The sequence below is a fragment of the Mustela lutreola genome, chromosome 7 (assembly GCF_030435805.1).
Source record: "Mustela lutreola isolate mMusLut2 chromosome 7, mMusLut2.pri, whole genome shotgun sequence".
In the NCBI taxonomy this organism is placed as follows: domain Eukaryota; kingdom Metazoa; phylum Chordata; class Mammalia; order Carnivora; family Mustelidae; genus Mustela; species Mustela lutreola.
In genome coordinates this window covers 77,350,274-77,370,789 of record NC_081296.1, presented here as the reverse complement: position 1 = coordinate 77,370,789, position 20,516 = coordinate 77,350,274, and the positions used below count along the sequence as shown (strand labels likewise).

Here is a 20,516-nt window from a genome sequence, read left to right as displayed (position 1 = left end):
TCCCTCAGCACACAAAGATAGACGTGCTCTGAAAGATGTGGGGTATTAAACACAAAGCGAGAATGACAGTGTTGTCTCTACCCTCTCCTGAGTTTAAAAGAGAGTTATGAAGGCATAATAGTAAAACCAAACCAAACCAGGAGAATCAAACTGTAGCCCCAAAGACCCATGTCATCCCTTTGCCGGCGTATGGCTCAGAATCCAGTCGTTGGTGACGGAACTGATTGTAGCCTGTCCTTCTAGTGCACCAGGTGGCTGAGCGGGTGGAAGCTCTGGGGCAGTTTGTCATGAAGACCAGGAGGACCCTCAAAGGCCATGGGAACAAGGTTCTCTGCATGGACTGGTGCAAAGATAAGAGGAGGATCGTGAGCTCCTCCCAGGTAGGTGGCATCTGCTCTGGGAGGGCGCGCAAGGGTCTGACTTGATCACTGAAGAAGAAAGAGAACTTTCCTTTTCAAAAAACCCTGTCTGCTCTCAATCCCTCTGCTTATTCTCCACAGGACGTGAGTTAGCATAGTGCAGCATTCTCTTGCAGACTGTAGAATGTCACTGATTTGGGTGGATTCAGAGTTTATGGTAATAACTGAAATGTAAACTGTATCTGAGAAGCCATTCAGAATTATTTTTTCCTGAGCATACTTCAGGGCTATATTTGGGAATGAAATTCATTTTTTAGATAGTGGGGCATTTCCCCCCCAAATTGAGGACATACGTGCTTGTGGCTTCTTTTAGTTTAAGAGTTCCTAAACTCTTTTTATGCCTTAAAGAATAAATTTAAGATACGTATTTTGTAAAGTATAATTTTTCATTCATTTTATGTAGTTGACATAGTCTCTTCTACATCTTACGTACTAGTTTTATCTATTGCTGCATCACAAATTACCTCCAAATTCAGCAACTTAAAACAACAAATATTATTTCACATGGTTTCTGAGAGCCAGATAAGGGTGGCTTATCTGGGTGGGTTTTTTTTTTTTTATGTTATGTTAGTCACCAGTACGTACATCATTAATTTTTGATATAGTGTCCCATGGATGGTTCTGGCTCAGAGTCCGTCATGGGGTTACAGTTAAGATGTTGGTCAGGGCTGAGGTCACGGCACAGCTCCACTAGGGCAGAAACTCATTTCCAAAATGGCTCATCGACTGGAGGCCCTCCTTCTTCACCATGTAGACCTTTCCACAGCGCTGCTCACGAGATGGTAGCCAGCCTTCCCCAGAGCAAGAGGGGGAGAAGGAGGCCGAAGCCAGGCCGTCAAAGGTGACATTCCTTCACTCCTGCTGTTTTCCAACCCTGACATGAGGGAGGGGCCTCTACAAAAGTGTGACTCTCAGGAGTCTGGTGATCACTGCGTGGTCCCTTTTATGTCTATTTTGATGTAACATGCATTGAAGTATAAAATTATAAACTGAAGTCTTCTATTTTTATGGCCAGTTTGGTCTCCCCTCTCACCGTTCCTACTTTCAGCCCAGATTTTCCAAAGGACAATTTTGGGGTTTTTAATAGCCCTTTTAAATATAAAAACTGTACGTGATCTAAATAATCCACACCCTCCAATATCTGTGTCAAGTTGTGTTTGGTAAGGACAGGTGTTCATAATCTCCTGTATTACCTATAGATCAAATGTGTCATGTTGTACTTGCTTTCTTTAAGTTCATAAAACATTTATCTCTTACGTATGTTACCGTGTTAAAGAAACCCTGAAAAAGAGAACAAAGAAGCCATTTTACTCCCACCACCCTGTCCCAACCATATTACTATTTCAGAGCATTTCTTTCCAGACTTTTTTTTTTTTTTAACCAAGTGGTTATCAAGATACACATGTTGCTACCTAGCCTTTTTGACATTTTTTTGTCCTTCAAAGTACAATAGATATTGGATTTTTCTGTCACGCACATGCTGTTCTTATTAGAGAGGGAGGAGGGACGTTGCTGACACGCCGCATCCATCCCGCTCTGCTGCGAGAAGACGAGAAGCGGGGTGGGCGTGGGAGGAGGCTGGAAACAGCAGGAACATTCTGGAGCAGACGGAGTGACTCAGAGCAGCCCTTCTCTCTTCGCAGGCAGGAGATTAATTAGCCTGACTGCGTGGGGTCGGGCTTGGGGTGGAGGTGGTCTCTCCAGGTTCACAGGCCCCTGGTGTATAAATCTGGGCTTCTGGAGAGGCCCACTTTTGGTGTCATGGCTGATTTTAGCCTCTTGGGTGCCTTCTTCTCTCCAGAGCACACAGTGGGTGGGCAGTGGGGCTGGCAGGCAGGCAGTGTTGGGGAGGAAGCCTCCAGAAGGAAGGCCAGCTCAGACAGCACACGGAGAGCCAGGCTCCAGGTGAGGGGGGGGGCCCAAATGGCCCACTTCGACTTTTTTCCTGGGCCTTTTAGCCACATGCAGCAAGAATACGGAAGTCTTCCAGTGGATCGTGCAAGGAAAGCAACCATGTCACTTTGGATAGTCAGACCTTGCTTGTGTCCCTGAGTGGCATCTCTCCCCACCACCCTTACATCATTGTTCACATTTAATGCCAAACAGCTTCAGTGATTACAAAAACCAAGCATGCCGTGGAGGCGGCTGACCCGGCCATCTTCTTCCTCTGTCAGGCAGAGTCAGGGGGCCCAGAGGACCCGCACACCACATGCCGGGCAGGTGGCTGCCCTGTAGGGACCAGGGCTCGTGTGGGTTTGTATGACACAGACACGACTTTGTGGTGACCTCCGACAGCCCCAGTGTGACTGCAACAGCCGTCACGGTGAAAGTAGCCTCGCCAGCCCTGAGCCCACCCTTGGCAGCGAGTGCTCTGCGGAGGGGCCCCACCGTGACAGACTGGAGTTGCACATTGTTCTCAGCACAGATGTGAAACGTCTGGGTGGGGAAGTGACACTGATATCAGGCCTGCGCAGCCCAGATTGGAATGCGTGCTGGTAAAGCTCTGGCCCAGAGAGCGGGGAGCATGGGGCACAGAAGCCAGGATGGCTGGTAGGGGTGGGGAGGGAGGAAGTACCCTGGCAAGTGCCTCGAGGTAATTTCGGGTCTGTCTCACCCCTGTCTAGCTTCTTGTCAGGACGTGTGGGCGATGACAAGATACCAACAATCAGTGCTTGGTTTCTAAATGGTCTAGAAGTCTCTGAGCATTGCTTTGTATTCCACAAGCAGTGTCCCATTGAGAACTGAGCCTGTAATCGGGCTGGACAGTTCAGCCCCTCATTCCCTCCCTGTGGTTCAGAGATTGGCTGGAGGTTCTGAGGTCTCCTGCACGCTGCCCAGCCAGACACAGCTCTCCCGAGCGTTCTCAGCAGCTCCCTGTCAGGACTGGCTGACAACTCCTAAGCTGTTGACTCTTTTCCCTCCAGGATGGGAAGGTGATTGTGTGGGATTCCTTCACTACTAACAAGGTAAGAGGTTGTCCCTGGGGCTTTGAGCAGCACCTCAGAGCCCCAGCCCTGTCCTCTTCCCCGCCAGATCCCCCCAGGCATGGTCATCCAGCTCCTCGGCTGCCTGTCTGGGGTTGGAAACCCCAGGATCCCCCCAGGCATGGTCATCCAGCTCCTCGGCTGCCTGTCTGGGGTTGGAAACCCCAGGATCCCCCCAGGCATGGTCATCCAGCTCCTCGGCTGCCTGTCTGGGGTTGGAAACCCCAGGATCCCCCCAGGCATGGTCATCCAGCTCCTCGGCTGCCTGTCTGGGGTTGGAAACCCCAGGAAAGCCCATCTTGTGTTGGGACAGCTCAGTAGCCCATGGCTGTGTCCATCTCCATCCTGAGCTGAAACCCCTCCCCCAGGAAGGAGCACACAGAGCCCCCAAAGAGGGCACTAACACGCCAGAAAGGGCCTGGCCTGGAAAACTCAGCACATTCACATATGCATATATTATTTTTCTCCTGAGGGCTGGTAGGAGGTTCCTGAGCCCCCAGCCTTCTCTGCCCTCTGTGTCTTTTTTTTTTTTTTTTTTTACATTTTTATTCATTTATTTGACAGAGACACAGCATGAGTGGGAACACAAGCAGGGGGAGTGAGAGAGGGAGAAGCAGACTCCCCACTGAGCAGGGAGCCCAGTGCGGGGCTCAATCCCAGGACCCTGAGATCATGACCTAAGCCAAAGGCAGATGCTTAACCACTGAGCCTCCCAGGTGTCTTTGACCGGACTCTGTAGCACCGTGGACATGAGCAGACAGCAGAGGCAGGGGGAAGCTGAGGATGCAGGGAGTTGAACCGACTCGCCAGTGATAGCCTGCAAGTCGGGCCTGGGCATGCTCAGCTCCAAATCTGACCTACATTTAGACTCTTAACTAGAGAGAAAGGCGAAAATCTCTGTGGAGGTGTGCTCACAAGCCTGCCTTGTGTTGCCTTTTACCGTAACAACTGCTATGTATTCCATAGTAGTTCTGTCATTTATATGGGGAAGGTCTTCTCTTTCACCATATGAGACAAAGAGACCTCTGTGTGCCTCAAACCCAGCAGCATCCACATTCTGCATGAGGGAACGTGTTTAGTAAGTGTTGTCGCAGACAGGTGCACACAGCCTGATCAAGGGGGGCCCAGAACCATCTTCTGGAGCAGAGTCCCTCATGATCAGGCCCCTGGGAAATAGTAAAGATGGCAGCTTAGCAGTTTGTTGGGGGTTTCCTCTCCAGCACCTCCCTCCATGGAGTCCTCTCCTTCAGCCAGCGCGCCTTAGTGTCTTCAAGAGTGTGTGTGGTTTTGTTTCTTCTGTTTAAAAGCCCTAGGATGTCATAGAGCACACACTGCCTGATTCCTGGGGAGCCGTGGTGTTGCCACTGTGGCCCCTGACAGGGAACATAGCCATTACTTATAAGGAACGGGGCCTGTGGCACCTTGTGCTTGGAGTGGCCGTTTGCTGCCGTGGGTTATTCTAGGCATCCGAAAGGCTGTAACTGAGAGTGACAGAATTTCTGTGAGCAGTATCAGGGCCCGTGTTTCCCCCACAAAAACACAGAGGATCATAACAGGAAAGAAGACCAGCACTGAAAGGTACTGAAACCATCTAGTCCCGTCCTCTCCCTTCACCGACGGGGAGAGACTGAGGGTGGGCAGGTAGTCATCCTGCTTGGATGTTGCTGGTGTTGGAGCCAGGACCCGGGGCCTATGTCTCTCAGGGAAAAAAGCCCACGGACGCAGAAGTTTTTGCATTGTGGCTTTGTTCCCTGTCCGCATGCAGGAGAATGTGGGTGACACAACCACCAGCCAGGAGCAGGAACTGCTACCTCTAGGTCTCATCACTCCCACGTTATGGGGTCTCTCAAGATCACCCTGCCCTCGCCCGCTTTCGTTCTGACCTTCCCAGGAAGGTGTCAGGACCCACAGGGGACAGAGGCCCTTGGAGACTCACAGGGCAGCAAACACAGCATATATGTAAGGATCATTTACGAGTAGATTTTGAAAATAGGGAGAATCTGAGTAAATAAGGTAAAGCGTATAACTGAAGTGAAATTCCGACAGACCTTTCACAGAAAGTGAGCCCCAATATTCGTTCGGAAGAACAAGGGGAGTATCACACTAAGAAAGAAGTCGGGGCACCTGGGTGGCTCAGTGGGTGGAGCATCCGACTTCGTTTCCGCTCAGGTCACGATCTCATGAGTCGTGAGATCAAGCCCCACGTTGGGCTCCACACCTTAATATGTTTGTGTAGGAGTGCTGCTCGTTCCCTCTGTGAGGCTCACGTTCTCTGTTTCAGGAGCACGCCGTCACCATGCCCTGCACGTGGGTGATGGCCTGTGCGTATGCCCCGTCCGGATGCGCCATTGCATGTGGGTAAGTAGGGGTCAAGCAGCTTTTCTGATCTCCCGTCTGCCACAAAACACCGTTCGATGGGCAAACACAAGCAAGCAACCCGAACTTACTGTTTTTGTTCATTGGTTAGGCAGCGTGTTAAATTCCTCCCTGAACTCCGTCAAAAAAGAAACTACGAAACTCTCTTTCATACTTACTTTCATTACAGACTGACAGGAGCTTAAGTTTTAAACCTGCCTCCTCTATTCTCAAATGCTGTCAGCTGGGACTATAAATTGCTGTAAACATTTTGGAGAACATGTTGGTGAGGTGTATTGGAAGCCTTGAAAAATTTATGACCTTCGATCTAGTGATTCCACACATCTTAACAACTTGCTTGAAAGGAGTGATCCAAAATATAGAAGAGCCACATGAGCAGTAATATTTACTGTAGCATTATCTAAAATAAAGCAAAGAAAGGGAGTCGTAGGGAGGAATAATGTGTCCATCAAAGGAAATTATTCAAAAATGAAAACCCTCGGCCTCTAAGCAAAAAGTTTGGAGCCTTCTCCAGCCAGAGTCACACCAATGGTCATCCTCAACATCCCTCCCTTTGAAGGGCCATTTGGGGCATCTTTTTTTTTTTTTTTTTTTAAGATTTTATTTATTTATTTGACAGAGAGAGATCACAAGTACGCAGAGAGGCAGGCAGAGAGAGGGAGAAGCAGGCTCCCTGCTGAGCAGAGAGCCCGATGTGGGACTTGATCCTAGGACCCTGAGATCACCCTGAGCCTAAGGCAGAGGCTTAATCCACTGAGCCACCCAAGTGCCCCCGGGGCATCTTTTCATTCACTTTCCACTTGCCTAGACCCCGTGTGCCTTTGGAACCCATGTTCACATACATGTATTTCATATTTTCTAATTTTTTTTAAATAATGCAAAAGTAGGTTGTATTGCCATTTTATAACTGAATGGTAATGTTTATATAAAATCCATTCCCATTTACTTCTTGCCAGGATATGAGGTAAGCACAATACGAGACAGACATACACACATGATATATATAGGTATATATGTATTTGTGTATATGCTGTGTGTAAATACATTTATTTTGTGTGTGTGTATACATACACACGCACAATAAGATAAGTGTAAAGGAGTTCGGCCAGCTGTATAGTTAGAAGGCACCATCCCCCCCACCAAAAAAAGAAGGCACCATCCCCACAAAACTTGTCATTTTGGCTCTCAGCCACAAACTTGGGAGTCCCCACAATCACCCTCAGGTTTGATAATTTGCTAGAACAACCACAGAACTGTCTGCCTAGGTTGACAGTTTTCTCACAGTGCAGGGATACAAATTAGAACCAACCAAAGGAAGAGGTACTCAGGACAGAGTCCAGGCCAGGTCTAAACCTGGAGTTTCAGTCGTCCCCTCCCTATGGCGTCACGGATGGCATCACCTCCTTCTGGCCACCGTGCGTGACGATACAGAGGATTAGCAACCAGGGACATTTGCCTGAGTCTTTGGGGTCCAGAGTTTTTCCTGGGACTCAATCACGTACGGCCCATGTAGCTGACCCTCAGTCTCCAGTGTGTCCTAGAGGTTTAGGCTAATACCTTTAGTTTCTGGGTCCTGTGGGGAGGTCAGAACTCACAGTGCATACCCTAAAGCCCCATCATAAATCACACTGTTGAACAATCTTTGAGCCAAGTCTGCTCTCCCATCAGTGGGGCCATTCTAGAGGCTCAAAGATGACCTCCCAGCAGCTGAGGGCAAAAGCTGACCTCTCTTTAGGGAAGATCAGTTCTTACTCATTAGGAATAATAAATACTCTCTATATTTTTTTAAAATTCTGGGTAGTATGTTTCTAACTGGGCATTAATGTTAGCAGATGCATAGAGCTGAAGAAGTTACATCATTTCTCAATACTTGATACTCAGATATCCACTAGCTGGGTTTGTATTTCAATATATCGAGTAGCTCCTTCCGCAATATGCAATGGATATAATAACATAGTGAACAGTGTCTTTATTTTTGTTTGTTTGTTTTTATTTTTTTAGAGAAAATGAGCGAGTGGGGGGAGGGGCAGAGGGAGAGAACCTCAAACAGACTCCCTGCTGTGCGCAGAGCCTGATGCAGGCAGGGCTCCGTCTCCTGACCCTGAGATTGTGACCTGACCCAAAATCAAGAGTCCGCTGCTTAACCAACTGAGCCACCCAGGTGGCGTGTGAACAGTGTCTTTAGTAGTTTGGAGAATGGTTCTGTTATCTATTTCTTGTTTGAACCCAGTGGGAAGATTTCCATGAGCGCAGGGGCCAAGCAGTGAAGAGAGTAATTTTACAAGGCCCAGGAAGACAGGTTTGTGGTGACAGCCTCCTCAGAGAGGAGGAACGGCTCGTGCCTTCCTCTCTGTTGTATCTGTCTCCTGGCCCTGGTGCATGGTAGACGGTCAGGGACTGACTGCACCGGCTGCCTTGCACCTTGTTAGGAAAAAGAAGCAAAGGGAGTTCAAGGTATAAATATTGGTGTAATATTAACAAATGTTTAAAATATGGGGTCCAGTGAACGAGGAAAGAGCATCCAAAACTATACTGAGCAGGGGCTCCTGGGTGGCTCAGTCAGTTGAGCATCCGGCTCTTGGTTTTGGCTGGGGTCACAATCTCAGGGTTGTAGGATCAAGTCCTGTCTCGGGCTGAGTCTGCTTGAGAGATTGTCTCTCTCCCTTTCCCTCTCACTTCTGCCCCTCCCCTACTCGTGCTCTCTTTCTTACTCTCAAATAAAATCTTAAAAAAAAAAAAAAACTTAACTGAGCATGTTGGTGCAATGCCACAGCCTAACTGGAAATTGTTTTCACCCACAAGCTTATGAATAATATGGTAAGAGGCATCCCAAGTCCACACCTGCCCCCTTGAGCAGTTGGAAAAGCTAAGGTTTCCCCTAGCATCCCCAGGGCATCAGAAGAGAGTGCCCCCCCCCAATGTCATTGTCCACTAAAAGGAAGCAGGGCTCCTTGGAGTAAGGCTGATTGTAGGTCTGGGGCAGGAAAAGGATAAAGTGAGCCTAGGATATTTTCTTGTTCCAGAAAGCAAGGAAACATGCAGGGATCAGTGGGGTCATACCCAACAGAAACAGGAGCTGCTTGAAGGGGCCCTCCACTGTCCAAATATGGGACAATGTGAGCCTCACTTGGGATAGTGATAGTAATGGCTCATAACAGAGTTGAAGAGAAAAAAAGAATCTACAGGTATATACAGTAAGGGGGGGGATTTTTATTTACCGAAAAACATTAGCTAGTAAATGCAGAAGGCATGATCGAATCGGAAGGTCACCATTTTGTTCTCCTAAAATAACATTTGATTCAAACAAGATAATCATTCTAACATCATTGTGTGAAAGGTTGTTGGGAAGCAGGATCTTCACATGGTCTTGAAGTGGCAAACCCTAGTTACTAATTACAAGCAAGTCACATTTGCCGTGCTGTGATGTCGTGCTCCCCACTTTGACCAAGTGATCAAAGTCAGCATCACCAGTCTGGAGACAGTAGGCATCGCAAACCTCCTGAAGTGAAGCAGGAGAAAGAGAAAGAATACACAGTATCACCTGTATACTAGTAGTGCCGAAAATGTTATACTTGAACATAACCATTGTGAAACAATGTGACGAGTCCAGGATATGTGACATTCTACAAGACCGTTGGCCTAAGATCTCTTGTTTGAACAACTAAAACAGAGGTGGAAGTTCTTTTCTAAATTAAAAGATCTCAAAAAAGCTATAAAAACCGAATGCCTGGGGCGCCTGGGTCGCTCAGCGGGTTAAAGCCTCTGCCTTCAGCTCAGGTGGTGATCTCAGGGTCCTGGGATCGAGTCCCACATCGGGCTCTCTGCTCAGCAGGGATCCTGCTTTCTCCTCTCTCTCTCCGTCTGCCTCTCTGCCTACTTGTGATCTGTCTGTCAAATACATACATAAATAAATAAAAATATTAAAAAAAAAAAACAACAAACCGAATGCCGTGTGTGAACCTTGATGGGGCACTGGATCCTGGGGACAACTGGGGAAGATTGAATACAGATGGTTGATTATACTGTTAGGGAATCTGTGTTTGTTTTCTCAGATGTGATAGTGATCTAGTGTCTACCTAGGAGAATGTTCTTCTTTTTTTTTTTTTTAAGAAGATGTAAATTTACAAATTGAAGTCTTTAGGTGTAACATGTCATGTCTACATCTACCTTCAAATGGGTTCAGAGTTTGCTCCCACAAATATGACAAAAGACAAAGTTAGTGAATGTAGGTGAAGGTGAAGGGATCTGGGTGCTCACTGTACCATTTTTCTTTCAATTTTGCGGTACATTTGAAAATCTTCCAGGTTGGGGGGAAAAGTTTACAACACAAGATGTGGCCAAAGGAAAACATTTTGAAAAGTTTGCCTGAAGGAGAATGTGTACTTGTATCCTGTTGCCTTATATTAGCATTTGACACTTCTTTCTTTCCATGCTAGTGGTTTGGATAATAAGTGTTCTGTGTATCCACTGACGTTTGACAAAAATGAAAACATGGCTGCCAAAAAGAAGTCCGTCGCTATGCACACCAACTACCTGTCAGCCTGCAGCTTCACCAACTCAGACATGCAGGTCAGTAAACGGCCGTGTGGTGGCTCTCAGCCTGTCGGGGAGCAAGGGAAGTGACAGAGGATCAAGGAGGGGTGGCAAGGAGAGGAAGCTTTGCAGTATCCCCCTATTATTAGTATCATTATCATCATCATCATCATCATCATCATCTTATTCAAGTATAGTGAACATACAGTGTTCTGTTAGTTTCACACACACAATATGAGTAAACAGTTCTATGCACTTCTCACTGCTCGTTGTGATAAATGTGCTATTCATCTATAATCCCCTTTACTATTTCACCCATCCCTCCCCTCTGGCAACCATCAATGTATTCTTTGTATTAAGAGTCTGCTTTTTGATTTGTCTCTCTTTTTTTTTTTCTTTGTTTTGTTTCTTAAATTCCTCATGTGGGTGAAATCTTGTTATTTGGCTTTCTTTGACTTATCTCACTTATTAGCTTTATAATCTGTAGCTCCATCCACATTTTTGCAAATGGCAAAATCTCGTTCTTTTTTATGGCTGAATAATATTCCTGTGTGTGTGTGTGTGTGTGTGTGTGTGTGTGTGTGTATCTTTCTATCTATATCTATATCTGATCTGTATACCACATCTTCTTTATCCGTTCATCTATGGATGGACACCTGGGTTGCTTCCATAATTTGGCTATGATAAATAATGTTGCAATAAACAGTGGGGTACACACATCTTTCTTAATTAGCATTTTTATTTCCTTTGGGTAAAATACCCACTAGTAAAATTACCGGATCATAGGGTAGTTCTGTTTTTAACTTTTGAGGAACCAAAATTTGCATTCCCCTTAACAGTACAAGAGGATTCTTTTTCTCCACATCCTGGCCAACACTTATTCTTTCTTATGTTTTGGTACTAGCCATTCTGACAGTTGTGAGGTGATATCTCACTGTAATTTTCCTTTGCATTTCCCTGATAATGAATAATGTTGAGCATCTTTTCATGTTTCTTTTGGCCATCTCTATGTTTTCTTTGGAAAAATGTCTATTCAAGTCCTCTGCCATTTTTAACTTAGATTATTTACCTCTTTTGGTGTTGGGTTGTATAAGTTCTTTCTGAATTGGGGATATTAACCCCTTATTAGATATGTCATATGCAAATATCTTTTCCCATTCAGTAGGTTATCTTTCTGTTTTGTTGATGGTTTCCTTCTCTGTGCAAAAGCCTTTTATTTTGGTGTAATCCCAATAGTTTGATTTTGTTTTTGTTTCCCTTAGCAGAAGAGACATACTTAGAACAATGTTTATACAGCAATGTCAAAGAAATGATTGCCTATGTTTTCTTCTAGGAATTTTATGGCTTCAGTTCTCATGTTAAGTCTCTAATCCATTTTGAGTTTACTTTTTGTGTGTGGTCTAAGAAAGTGGCCCAGTTTCATTCTTTTGCATGTAGCTGTCCAGTTTTCCCAGCACCATTTGTTGAAGACACTGTCTTCTTTCCATTAGATATTTCTTGCTTCCTTTCCTGGTCGATTAATTCATAAGAGCATGGATTTATTTCTGAGCTCTCTACTCTGTTCCATTGATCTGTGTGTCTGTTTTTGTACTAGTACCATAATGCTTTGATTACTACAGCTTTGTAGTATATCTTGAAAGCTGGGATTGAATACCTTCAGCTTTGTTCTTCTTTCTCAAGATTGCTTTGGCTGTTTGGTGTCTTTTGTGGTTCCATACAAGTGTAGGATTGTTTGTTCTAGTTCTGTGAAAAATGTTGTTGGTGTTTTAGTAGGGAGTATTAAATCGTGCTTTGGGTAGTATGGACATTTTAACAATATTGGTTCTGGAACATGGACTATCTTCCCATTTGTTTGTGTTGTCTTCAGTTTCTTTCATTGATGTTTTATAGTTTTCAGAATACAGGTCTTTCAACCTCCTTGGTTAAATTTATTCATAGGTATTTTCTTCTTTTTGGTGCAATTGTAAATGGGATTATTTTCTTAATTTCTCATTCTGCTGCTTCATTATTAGTGTATAGAAATGCAACTTATTTCTGTGTATTCATTTTTTATCCTGCAGCATCACTGAATTCATTTATAAGTTCTAGTAGTTTCTTTGCTGGAATCCTTAGGGTTTTCTATATACTCTCAAGTCATCTGTAAATAGTGACACTTTAACTTCTTCCTTACCAATTTGGATGACTTTTCTTTCTTTTTCTTGACTGGTTGCTGTGGCTAAGACTCCCAGTACTATGTTGAGTAAAAGTGGTGAGAATGGATTGTCTTCTTCCTGATCATAGAGAAAAAGCTCTCAGTTTGTCCCCATTGACTATGATGTTAGCTGTGAGTTTTCACTTATGGCCTTTATTATCTATTATGTTGAGGTATGTTCTCTCTAAATCTACTTCTTTGGGAGTTTTTATCATGAATAGATGTTGAATCTTGTCCAATGCTTTTTCTGCATCTACTGAGATGATTATAAGGTTTTTAATCCTTTTTCTCGTTAATGTGATGTATCATGTTGGTTTGTGAATATTGAACCACCCTGCATCTCTGGAATAAATATCTATTTGATCGTGGTGAATGATTTTTTTTAATGTATTGTTAAATGCAGTTTGTTTATATTTTGTTGAGGATTTTTGTATCTATGTTCATCAGAGTACTCTTCTGTAGTACTCTTCTTTTGGAGTGTCTTTAGTATATTTGGTAAAATGCTGGTTTTGTTAAATGAATTTGGGAGCTTTCCTTTCTCTATTTTTTGGAACAATTTGATTCAATAGGTATTAACTCTACTTTAAGTATTTGGTAGAATTGACCTGTGAAGCCATCTAGTCCTGGACTTTTGTCTTTCAGGAGTTTTTTTTTTTTAATTACTGACTCAAGGTGTGCCTGGGTGGCTCAGTGGGTTAAGCCTCTGCCTTCGGCTCAGGTCATGATCTCAGGTCCTGGGATCGAGCCCTGCATCGGGCTCTCTGCTCAGCGGGGAGCCTGCTTCCCCCACACCCTGCCTGCCTTTCTGCCTATTTGTGATCTCTCTCTGTCAAATAAATAAATAAAATCTTAAAAAAAAAAGTAAAATTACAAATTCAATTTCATTGCTAGTAACCCATCTGTTCAAATTTTCTATCTCTTCTTGATTCTGTTTTGGAAGGTTATGTGTTTCTACAAAGTTATCTATTTCTTCTAGATTATCCAATTTGGATATGGCATATAATTTTTCATAATATCGTCTTATAATCCTTTGTGTTTCTCTAGTGTCAGCTTTTATTTTTTTCTCCTTCATTTCTGATATTATTTGAGTTCTTTCTTTTCTTTTTTGATGAGTCTGCCTAAAGGTTTGTCAATTTTGTTGATCTTTTCAGAGAACCAGCTCCTAGTTTCATCAATGTGCTCTATTGTGTGTGTGTGGTTTTTTTTTTTTTTAGTCTCTCTGTCATTTATTTCTTCTCTAATCTTTATTATTTCCTTCTACTGGCTTTGGCCTTTGGTCTTTTTCTAGCTCCTTTAGGTATAAGGTTGGGTTGTTTATTCAAGATATTTCTTGCTTCTTGAGGTACACCTATTTTGCTATAACTGGACCTCTTAGGGGACATTTTTGCCACATCCTAACGATTTTGGACTTTAGGTTTTTGTTTTCACTTGTCTCCATGTATTTTTATTTCCTCCTTGATTTCTTAGTTGACCCATCTGTTATTTAGTGGCCTGTTATTCAGCCTCCGGGTAGTTTGTATTCCTCCGAGGTATTTTCTTGTGATTGTGCTTAGCTGTGATGCTTAAAAAGATGAATGGTATGATTTCAGTCTTTTTTAATTTACTGAGACTTGTTTTGTGGCCTAACGTGTGATCCATTCTGGAGAACGTTCTTTGTGTACTTGAAAACAATGTGTATCCCACTGTTTGGGGATGGAATATTCTAAATATATGTTGAGTTCATCTGGCTCAATGTGTCACTCAAAGCCACTATCTCCTTGTTCGTTTTCTGTCTAAATGATCTATCCATTGATGTACGTGGAGTGTTGAAGCCCCATATTATTATTAAACTTCTGTCAGTTTCTTCCTTTGTGTCTGTTAATAGTTCCTTTATGTATTTAGGTGCTCCTATGTGAGGTGCATCGATATTTACAATCATTCTATCTTCCTATTGGATTTTTCCCTTTGTCATTATGTAGTGCCCTTCTTTGTCTCTTGTTACAGTCTGTTTGAAAGCCTGTCTCGTGCAATGTTAAGTATTAAGTATGTAAGGAGAGATATGCTCTAGCAGCTGGCTCTAAGAGGGCCCTCCTGTTGTTTTTCATTGGTTATCATTATTATTTTTAATAAATCAAAAATGGGGAAAGTCAGGGCCATTGATTAATGACAGAGCTGAGATAATGCATACCACATAAAACATCCTCCTCTAATTAACTTGGTGGTCGTGGGAGTGGAACAGAGAGCCTTCTGAGGGTGTGGAAATTCCTATCCTGCAGTCTGAGTCTGCATGTGCTTACGTGTGTAAAGCTGCTGTGCTTCAGAGTTGTGCATTTTATACACCTTCAGAGTTGTGCATTTTATACACCTCACACTTGTGTTTTCTCAAATAGCAAAAAAAAAAGTCTTTCACTAGTAAGCCTGATCCCACTTTGAATAAACTACAAGGCGAAAACATTACAACTTCAACCCTTTGACTAAGTTTCTTAACACATCATAAAAAGATCTTTGGCTTATTCATTCATGCCTACTTAGCAAATCTTCGTAGGTGCCCACCACCCACGTTGTCAGATACCACCAGTTCCGGGGGTGGACTTGCTCACACTCAGGCTCTGTTCTCAGGACCTTCACGGAAACTGTCTGGACTGAACAGCGGGGGAAGCTGAGAGCTGGGAATGGGAGGGGGGGTCTCCAACTTGCTGCAAAGGGCTGCCTGAGCCAGCCTTGGAGGGAGGGTCTGTGGCCAGGGAAGTGTGAGGGCACCCCAGAGGGAGACATGCAGCCTGAGAGGTGGGCAGGGCCGAATCACAGGGCCCTTGAGTCTGGCCTCAGCCATTGCAGACGCTAGGTCAGATTTGGGTTTCTTTTAAGCAGGAGAGCTTCTGAGTAAGATGAAAGCCTTCCGTGGCCCACTGTGTTTTCATCTCACTAGGGTCGGAAGGGGAGGTGAGGCAGGCGACAGGGAGACCAGAGGACTGGGTAACTGTTTAATTGCTGAGTAGAGGGGTGTTGGGACTTGGAAACACGCAGTGTTTGCACCCGTCGTTGGCCACCAGGATTCTCACAGACCTGTTCAGTAGGGGGCGCTGTGGCCCGGCCTGGCTGTGGTGCCAGAACCCGCCGTCTTTGGGGCTGAGAACAAAGTAACAGAGGACATTTAGTGTGGATGAAGGAAGGCTCAGAGGGATGCAAGAACAGTGAGTCTTCAGACATCTGAAGTCCCTCTGGTGAGGTCCCATCACCACCCCCTCCCTACCCACCACCTCTGTGTTGCCGCAGGTGCTGGAGGTGGAAATCAAAGGGGCACCTGTGAAGGAGAAAGTGCTTTCCTCCAAATAAGCCGCCAGCCCCGGGTAGAGAAGGTCCTGCGGGCCACTTCCGCGGGGATGTGGTCTGGGAAACAGAGCAGGGCAAAGGTCTTGGCTTGGCGTCAGACTGCTGGGATCAAATCTCGGCTTCACTGTATCCTAGCTGGTCAGTCCCAAACAAAGTTTTATTCTGTTTTCTTTTTCTCACCTTCAGGAGAGAATGGTAGTAAATTCCTCTCTCATAAGGTTTTCTGAGGATTCAGTGAGATGATTTGTGTAAAATAGTACAGCCCCTGGTAAATATCAATAAATGTTAGGTTTTATTACTTTATTATGTTAATAGTATCTCACAGCTTCCTAGGTGATTCTGATGCATGGCCTGGTTGGGATACCTTAATGAACCTTGAGCTTCCTTCCATTCTGGTGATCAAGGATGGAAAAAAAAAGTCAAGAGGCTGGCAGAAGACTGGTGTTTAACCTACAAAATCCCTACATTCCAGAATAAATGACTGACCGCGAGTAAGAGGTTCTGTTTCGTGCATTTATCGTGATTGAGTGTTTGGTTTTTAATTTCAATTTTTACTTATATTGTAGTGAAGATCACAAAAATATTAAAAGTATTTTTAAAATATTTTTTACTATGAAGAACTTACTTGTAACTTTTAAAAAATAGTCATCTCTTTGGTTGAAGAATATGGCATGGAAAATCTGCAGTTTTTTTTTTAAGATTTTTTTTTTTTTTAATTCATTTGACAGAGATCATAAGTAGGCAGAGAGGTAGGGAGAGAGGGAGGAAGCAGGCTCCACGCTGAGCAGAGAGCCCAATGCAGAGCTCGATCCCAGGACCCTGGGATCATGACCTGAGCAGAAGGCAGAGGCTTTAACCCACTGAGCCACCCAGGTGCCCCGAAAATATGCAAATTAAAGAGCTAGACTGAGGTAATCATTTAAAGCAGATTGTTTGGGTGTCCCAAAAAAGATGGGAGATTACTGGCCCTTTGTAAGTGTTAGGACAGGAATAGGTGTGGGCTTGGAGAGATTGAAGGGAATTACAGCATATTATAAAATATAAGTACAGAAATTAAGACCCAGTCCAAGTCTTGTGTGTTCATAAACTAACTTCTACCAGCCTAGGTCATCTTGTTGGGTGAACCGGGCCACCTGAAGGAAACCAAGCGTGGAGACCCCCACAAACAGCGGCAGGAGCTTTGCAGCCTCAGAGAGTCCCCACATTTGAGAGTTGCCCATGAGTGGGAGCTCTGAGGAGGGCCTTGGACTGTGCCAGAGAGCCCTAAGCTCTCTGGAGCTCAAGCAGCTCTGGCTCCAGGGAGGAGCTCCAAAGCCGCTTCTCCTAGCTGCAAGGAGAGTCTGGGCCTCCCCAGACTGTCTGGGAAGAAACACACTCCGACATGCTGCAGCCAGCTAGGCACCAGGCCAGGGTGGGAGTAGAGTCCCCTGGGTATAATGTGGTTTCCCTCCTGCAGAGAAAAGGAGATTCTTTATAAGTGCTAGGCCCAGCGTGTAAAAGAGAAGGGGCAAGAACAGGAGGGAAGAGAAGAGAAAACCAGCAGCAGGAGGAATTTGGAGGTACAGGACGGTCCATGGGTGCACTGAAGGCTTGCAGTCCCTAAGCCCAGCACTCGCTCATTTCCTTTCCTTGGTAATCTCCACCCACAGAGGGCCCCGTGGTATTTGCTGTGATGCCACAAGAGCCCCTTCCTGTGCGGTCTTATCACCTCATCCAGACCCTGGGAGCAGCAGGAAGCTGGGGCATCAGGAGGCTGTGCGTCTAGAGCTTTTTAGCCCTTGTGGATCCCCCAGCCCATGGCTGCTCGGGACGGGCCGCCTGGGCTCTGCAGTATGGTCAGCTGGGTCCCAGAGGCTGTGAGACCTGCATCTCCGCTGCCTTTCCCCCAGACACAGGGCGCTGTGCTCAGCCTAAGCCTAAGCCCAAGCCGTGGGTGCGCGTGGGCACACACACACACACACACATAGACACCCACCCACCACCTACTGTGACCCTAACTCCACTCACCATGCTTTCCCCCAGGCATCACAGCGTTCCTCTCACTGTCTGTGTGGCCTTTGTACTTGTCAGTTTACAGAAGCAGCTTGAGGGGTGGCTGCACAGACCTTAGACACGTTTTCCTAAAATCTGCCCTTGATCTTATCTCCCTTGGAAGCTTACCCCCTCCCATCCCCCACTCAGTCTGGCCTACAGGCTAAAGTCCTCACACTTCTCCTTTCCCACTGAGGTGGGCCTTCACCCAGCCAGCACTCACTCATCCTTGGAGAGCCGCTCAGATGTTGCTGGGGTGGGTCTGTGGTCCCTCCCATGGGCCCACCCGGATCTCAGCGCTTCTCACTTGATCATGAGTCATCACAGTCTTGTCTGCTGAGATCCTCGGAAAAAACTTGCTGTCCAGCAAAACCTTTATTTTTTCAAAATATTTTATTTATTTATTTGAGAGAGAGATCACAAGTAGGCAGAGAGGCAGGCAGAGAGAGAGAAGGAAGCAGGCTCCCCACTGAGCAGAGAGCCCAACATGGGGCTCAATCTCAGGACCCTGAGACCAGGACCCGAGCTGAAGGCAGAGGCTTTAACCCACTGAGCCACCCAGGCATTCCTCCAGCAAAACCTTCTTAGACCTGCAGCAAAGGAGAACCCCAACTTGCCAGAATCCCATAGCATCTCAAAATGAAGAAATCAAGGAAGGGTACTTGGAGGGTTTGGGGGTCCAGGCTGAGTGATTTTTAAGGTGGGTGTCTTGAGGCAGGAAACTGGCTACAACATTACTAGCTTTGGATCAGGGAGCCCCACAAGATGAAGTTCTTTAAAGTGAGTCTGGATGAGCAAGCTGTTTGTCTTGGTAAATAAGTTGTTTTGTTGGTTCACAGTCTTATCTTGCAGGAGCAGGTGTGTCCTGAAGCAAGCCGCTAGATTGTTTTCACGTGTTCTCAGTATTGCCTCACAGAACACCAGGAGAGTGTGCCTGGGCTCGGAATGGTTCAACACAGGGGCAGGGAATTTGGTTGGTGTTAGGTCTTAGTAATGCCAGTTCTGTTCAACTGTGCTCCAGGAGAGTGGAGAGCCGGGACCAAGACACAGTCTTTGTGCAAACCCTAATTAATGCCTACTAGCAGGGCAGCTGAATGTCGTCAGCACCCAGCAGAGGCTTGTTGAGTCTGTGAGGGCATGCATGTGGCCCTCTTGGGGGGGCCCTAGGACCATCTAGGCCCTGCTCTGAGGAGAAGCAGCCACAGGGGCACGTATCTCACAAAATGCTGCCTGGTGGGGTGCAGTGCTCCTCACTGCTACCAGGTGAGGGTTTGTGAGGGCTGGGGGGTGAGCAGGGCGAGGGGGTGGGATGGTCCCAGGCCCCAGCCCAGGTGCGATATTAGCAGGCAGCCCCATGGCTGGGGAGCATGTTAAGATCTGAGAAGCACTTGAGATGTCTGGCCTGCTCATGAGGGCTGCGCCAGTTCTGTTCCCCCAGACGTTCACGGAGCACTCCCTCCATGACCCCGGGCCGTCACAGAGCTCTGTGGATATGGCACAGAGGCTCTGCTCGACTTTGTGCCCCTGGAGACAGACACATAAACACACATCTCGAGGACAGTGAGCATGTTGCAAAGGGACTTTGTTTTCATAGGACAGGAGAAATACGTCTGTGCTTGAATCCAGGTATAGCAAGGCATGTATCCGTGTGTGTGTTCCAAGAGCCTCCTTCTCCTCAGTCAGCTTTCAGCATCTGAGTGACTTTCCCCCAGCACAGATCCTGATGCCAGTGTTTTTCCCGCCCTTCTCTGGGGACAGATCCTGACAGCGAGCGGCGATGGGACGTGTGCACTGTGGGACGTGGAGAGCGGGCAGCTGCTGCAGAGTTTCCACGGACATGGGGCTGACGTGCTCTGCTTAGACCTGGCCCCCTCAGAAACGGGCAACACCTTCGTGTCTGGGGTAAAGGCCCAAGCAAAATCCCTCGGGGTCCTTCCTCTCCTTGGGAGGGTGATGGTGGCAATTCTTGTCATAGAAGGGAGTTGACCAGACATTTCTCTGGGAGGAATTGTCCTCAGCTCTCTGTCACATCCCCTGCTCCCACAGCAAGGGCAGCAAGTGGTGGGCGGTTATGGGGAGGGGCTGTGAGGGTCTTCTGTTCTTCTGCTGACATTCAGTCTGCAGAGGGATCTGGAATGTTCTCCTCATGCGAATGCTGTGACTTGAGGTGCATATCTGCTGCATTTGAACACGTTTAGGGCTTTTTTAGATTTTATTTATTTATTTGAGAGAGAGAGAGAGCAGGAGAAAGGGGAGTGTCAGAGAGAAGAGAAGACCCTTCTTCTATGCGGGACTCAACCCAGGGACTCCAGGATCATGACGGGAGCCAAAGGCAGTCGCTCAACGAACTGAGCCACTCAGGTGCCCTGAAAATGTTATTCCTCAAATAAACAGCAGAGTTAGCAGCTGAGAGCATTGGAGATGAGCCATAAGGGTACCAAGCTGGTCAGATGGCTGCTGAGGTGAGGCAGCATTGTGGTGTGATCAGGGCTTGGGGCTCGCGAGACACTCTCCTGCCCCAGCCCTGCGCATCACCAGCACCCTCCCACCCCAGTGCACAGGGAACAGAGCATCTGAAGGCTCAGGGTCAGACACAAGCCCATGGTGGCACACAGGAGCACTAGACTAGGATGCTGTGGTCACGGCTTTGCTCTCTGACTCCATTTCCTC

At 46.2% G+C, this 20,516-nt stretch overlaps 1 protein-coding gene across 2 annotated transcripts in view; it reads left to right on the top strand.

Moving 5' to 3' along the window:
* Nucleotides 1–20,516, top strand: part of GNB5 (G protein subunit beta 5) — a 43,607-nt gene that overhangs the window by 12,395 nt on the left and 10,696 nt on the right. For both annotated transcript variants that reach the window (XM_059181575.1, XM_059181576.1), the window contains exons 3-7: nucleotides 244–380; nucleotides 3,344–3,385; nucleotides 5,685–5,761; nucleotides 10,216–10,348; nucleotides 19,605–19,748. In XM_059181575.1, the coding sequence (XP_059037558.1) occupies nucleotides 244–380; nucleotides 3,344–3,385; nucleotides 5,685–5,761; nucleotides 10,216–10,348; nucleotides 19,605–19,748 (533 nt within the window). The remainder of the gene's footprint in view (nucleotides 1–243; nucleotides 381–3,343; nucleotides 3,386–5,684; nucleotides 5,762–10,215; nucleotides 10,349–19,604; nucleotides 19,749–20,516) is intronic.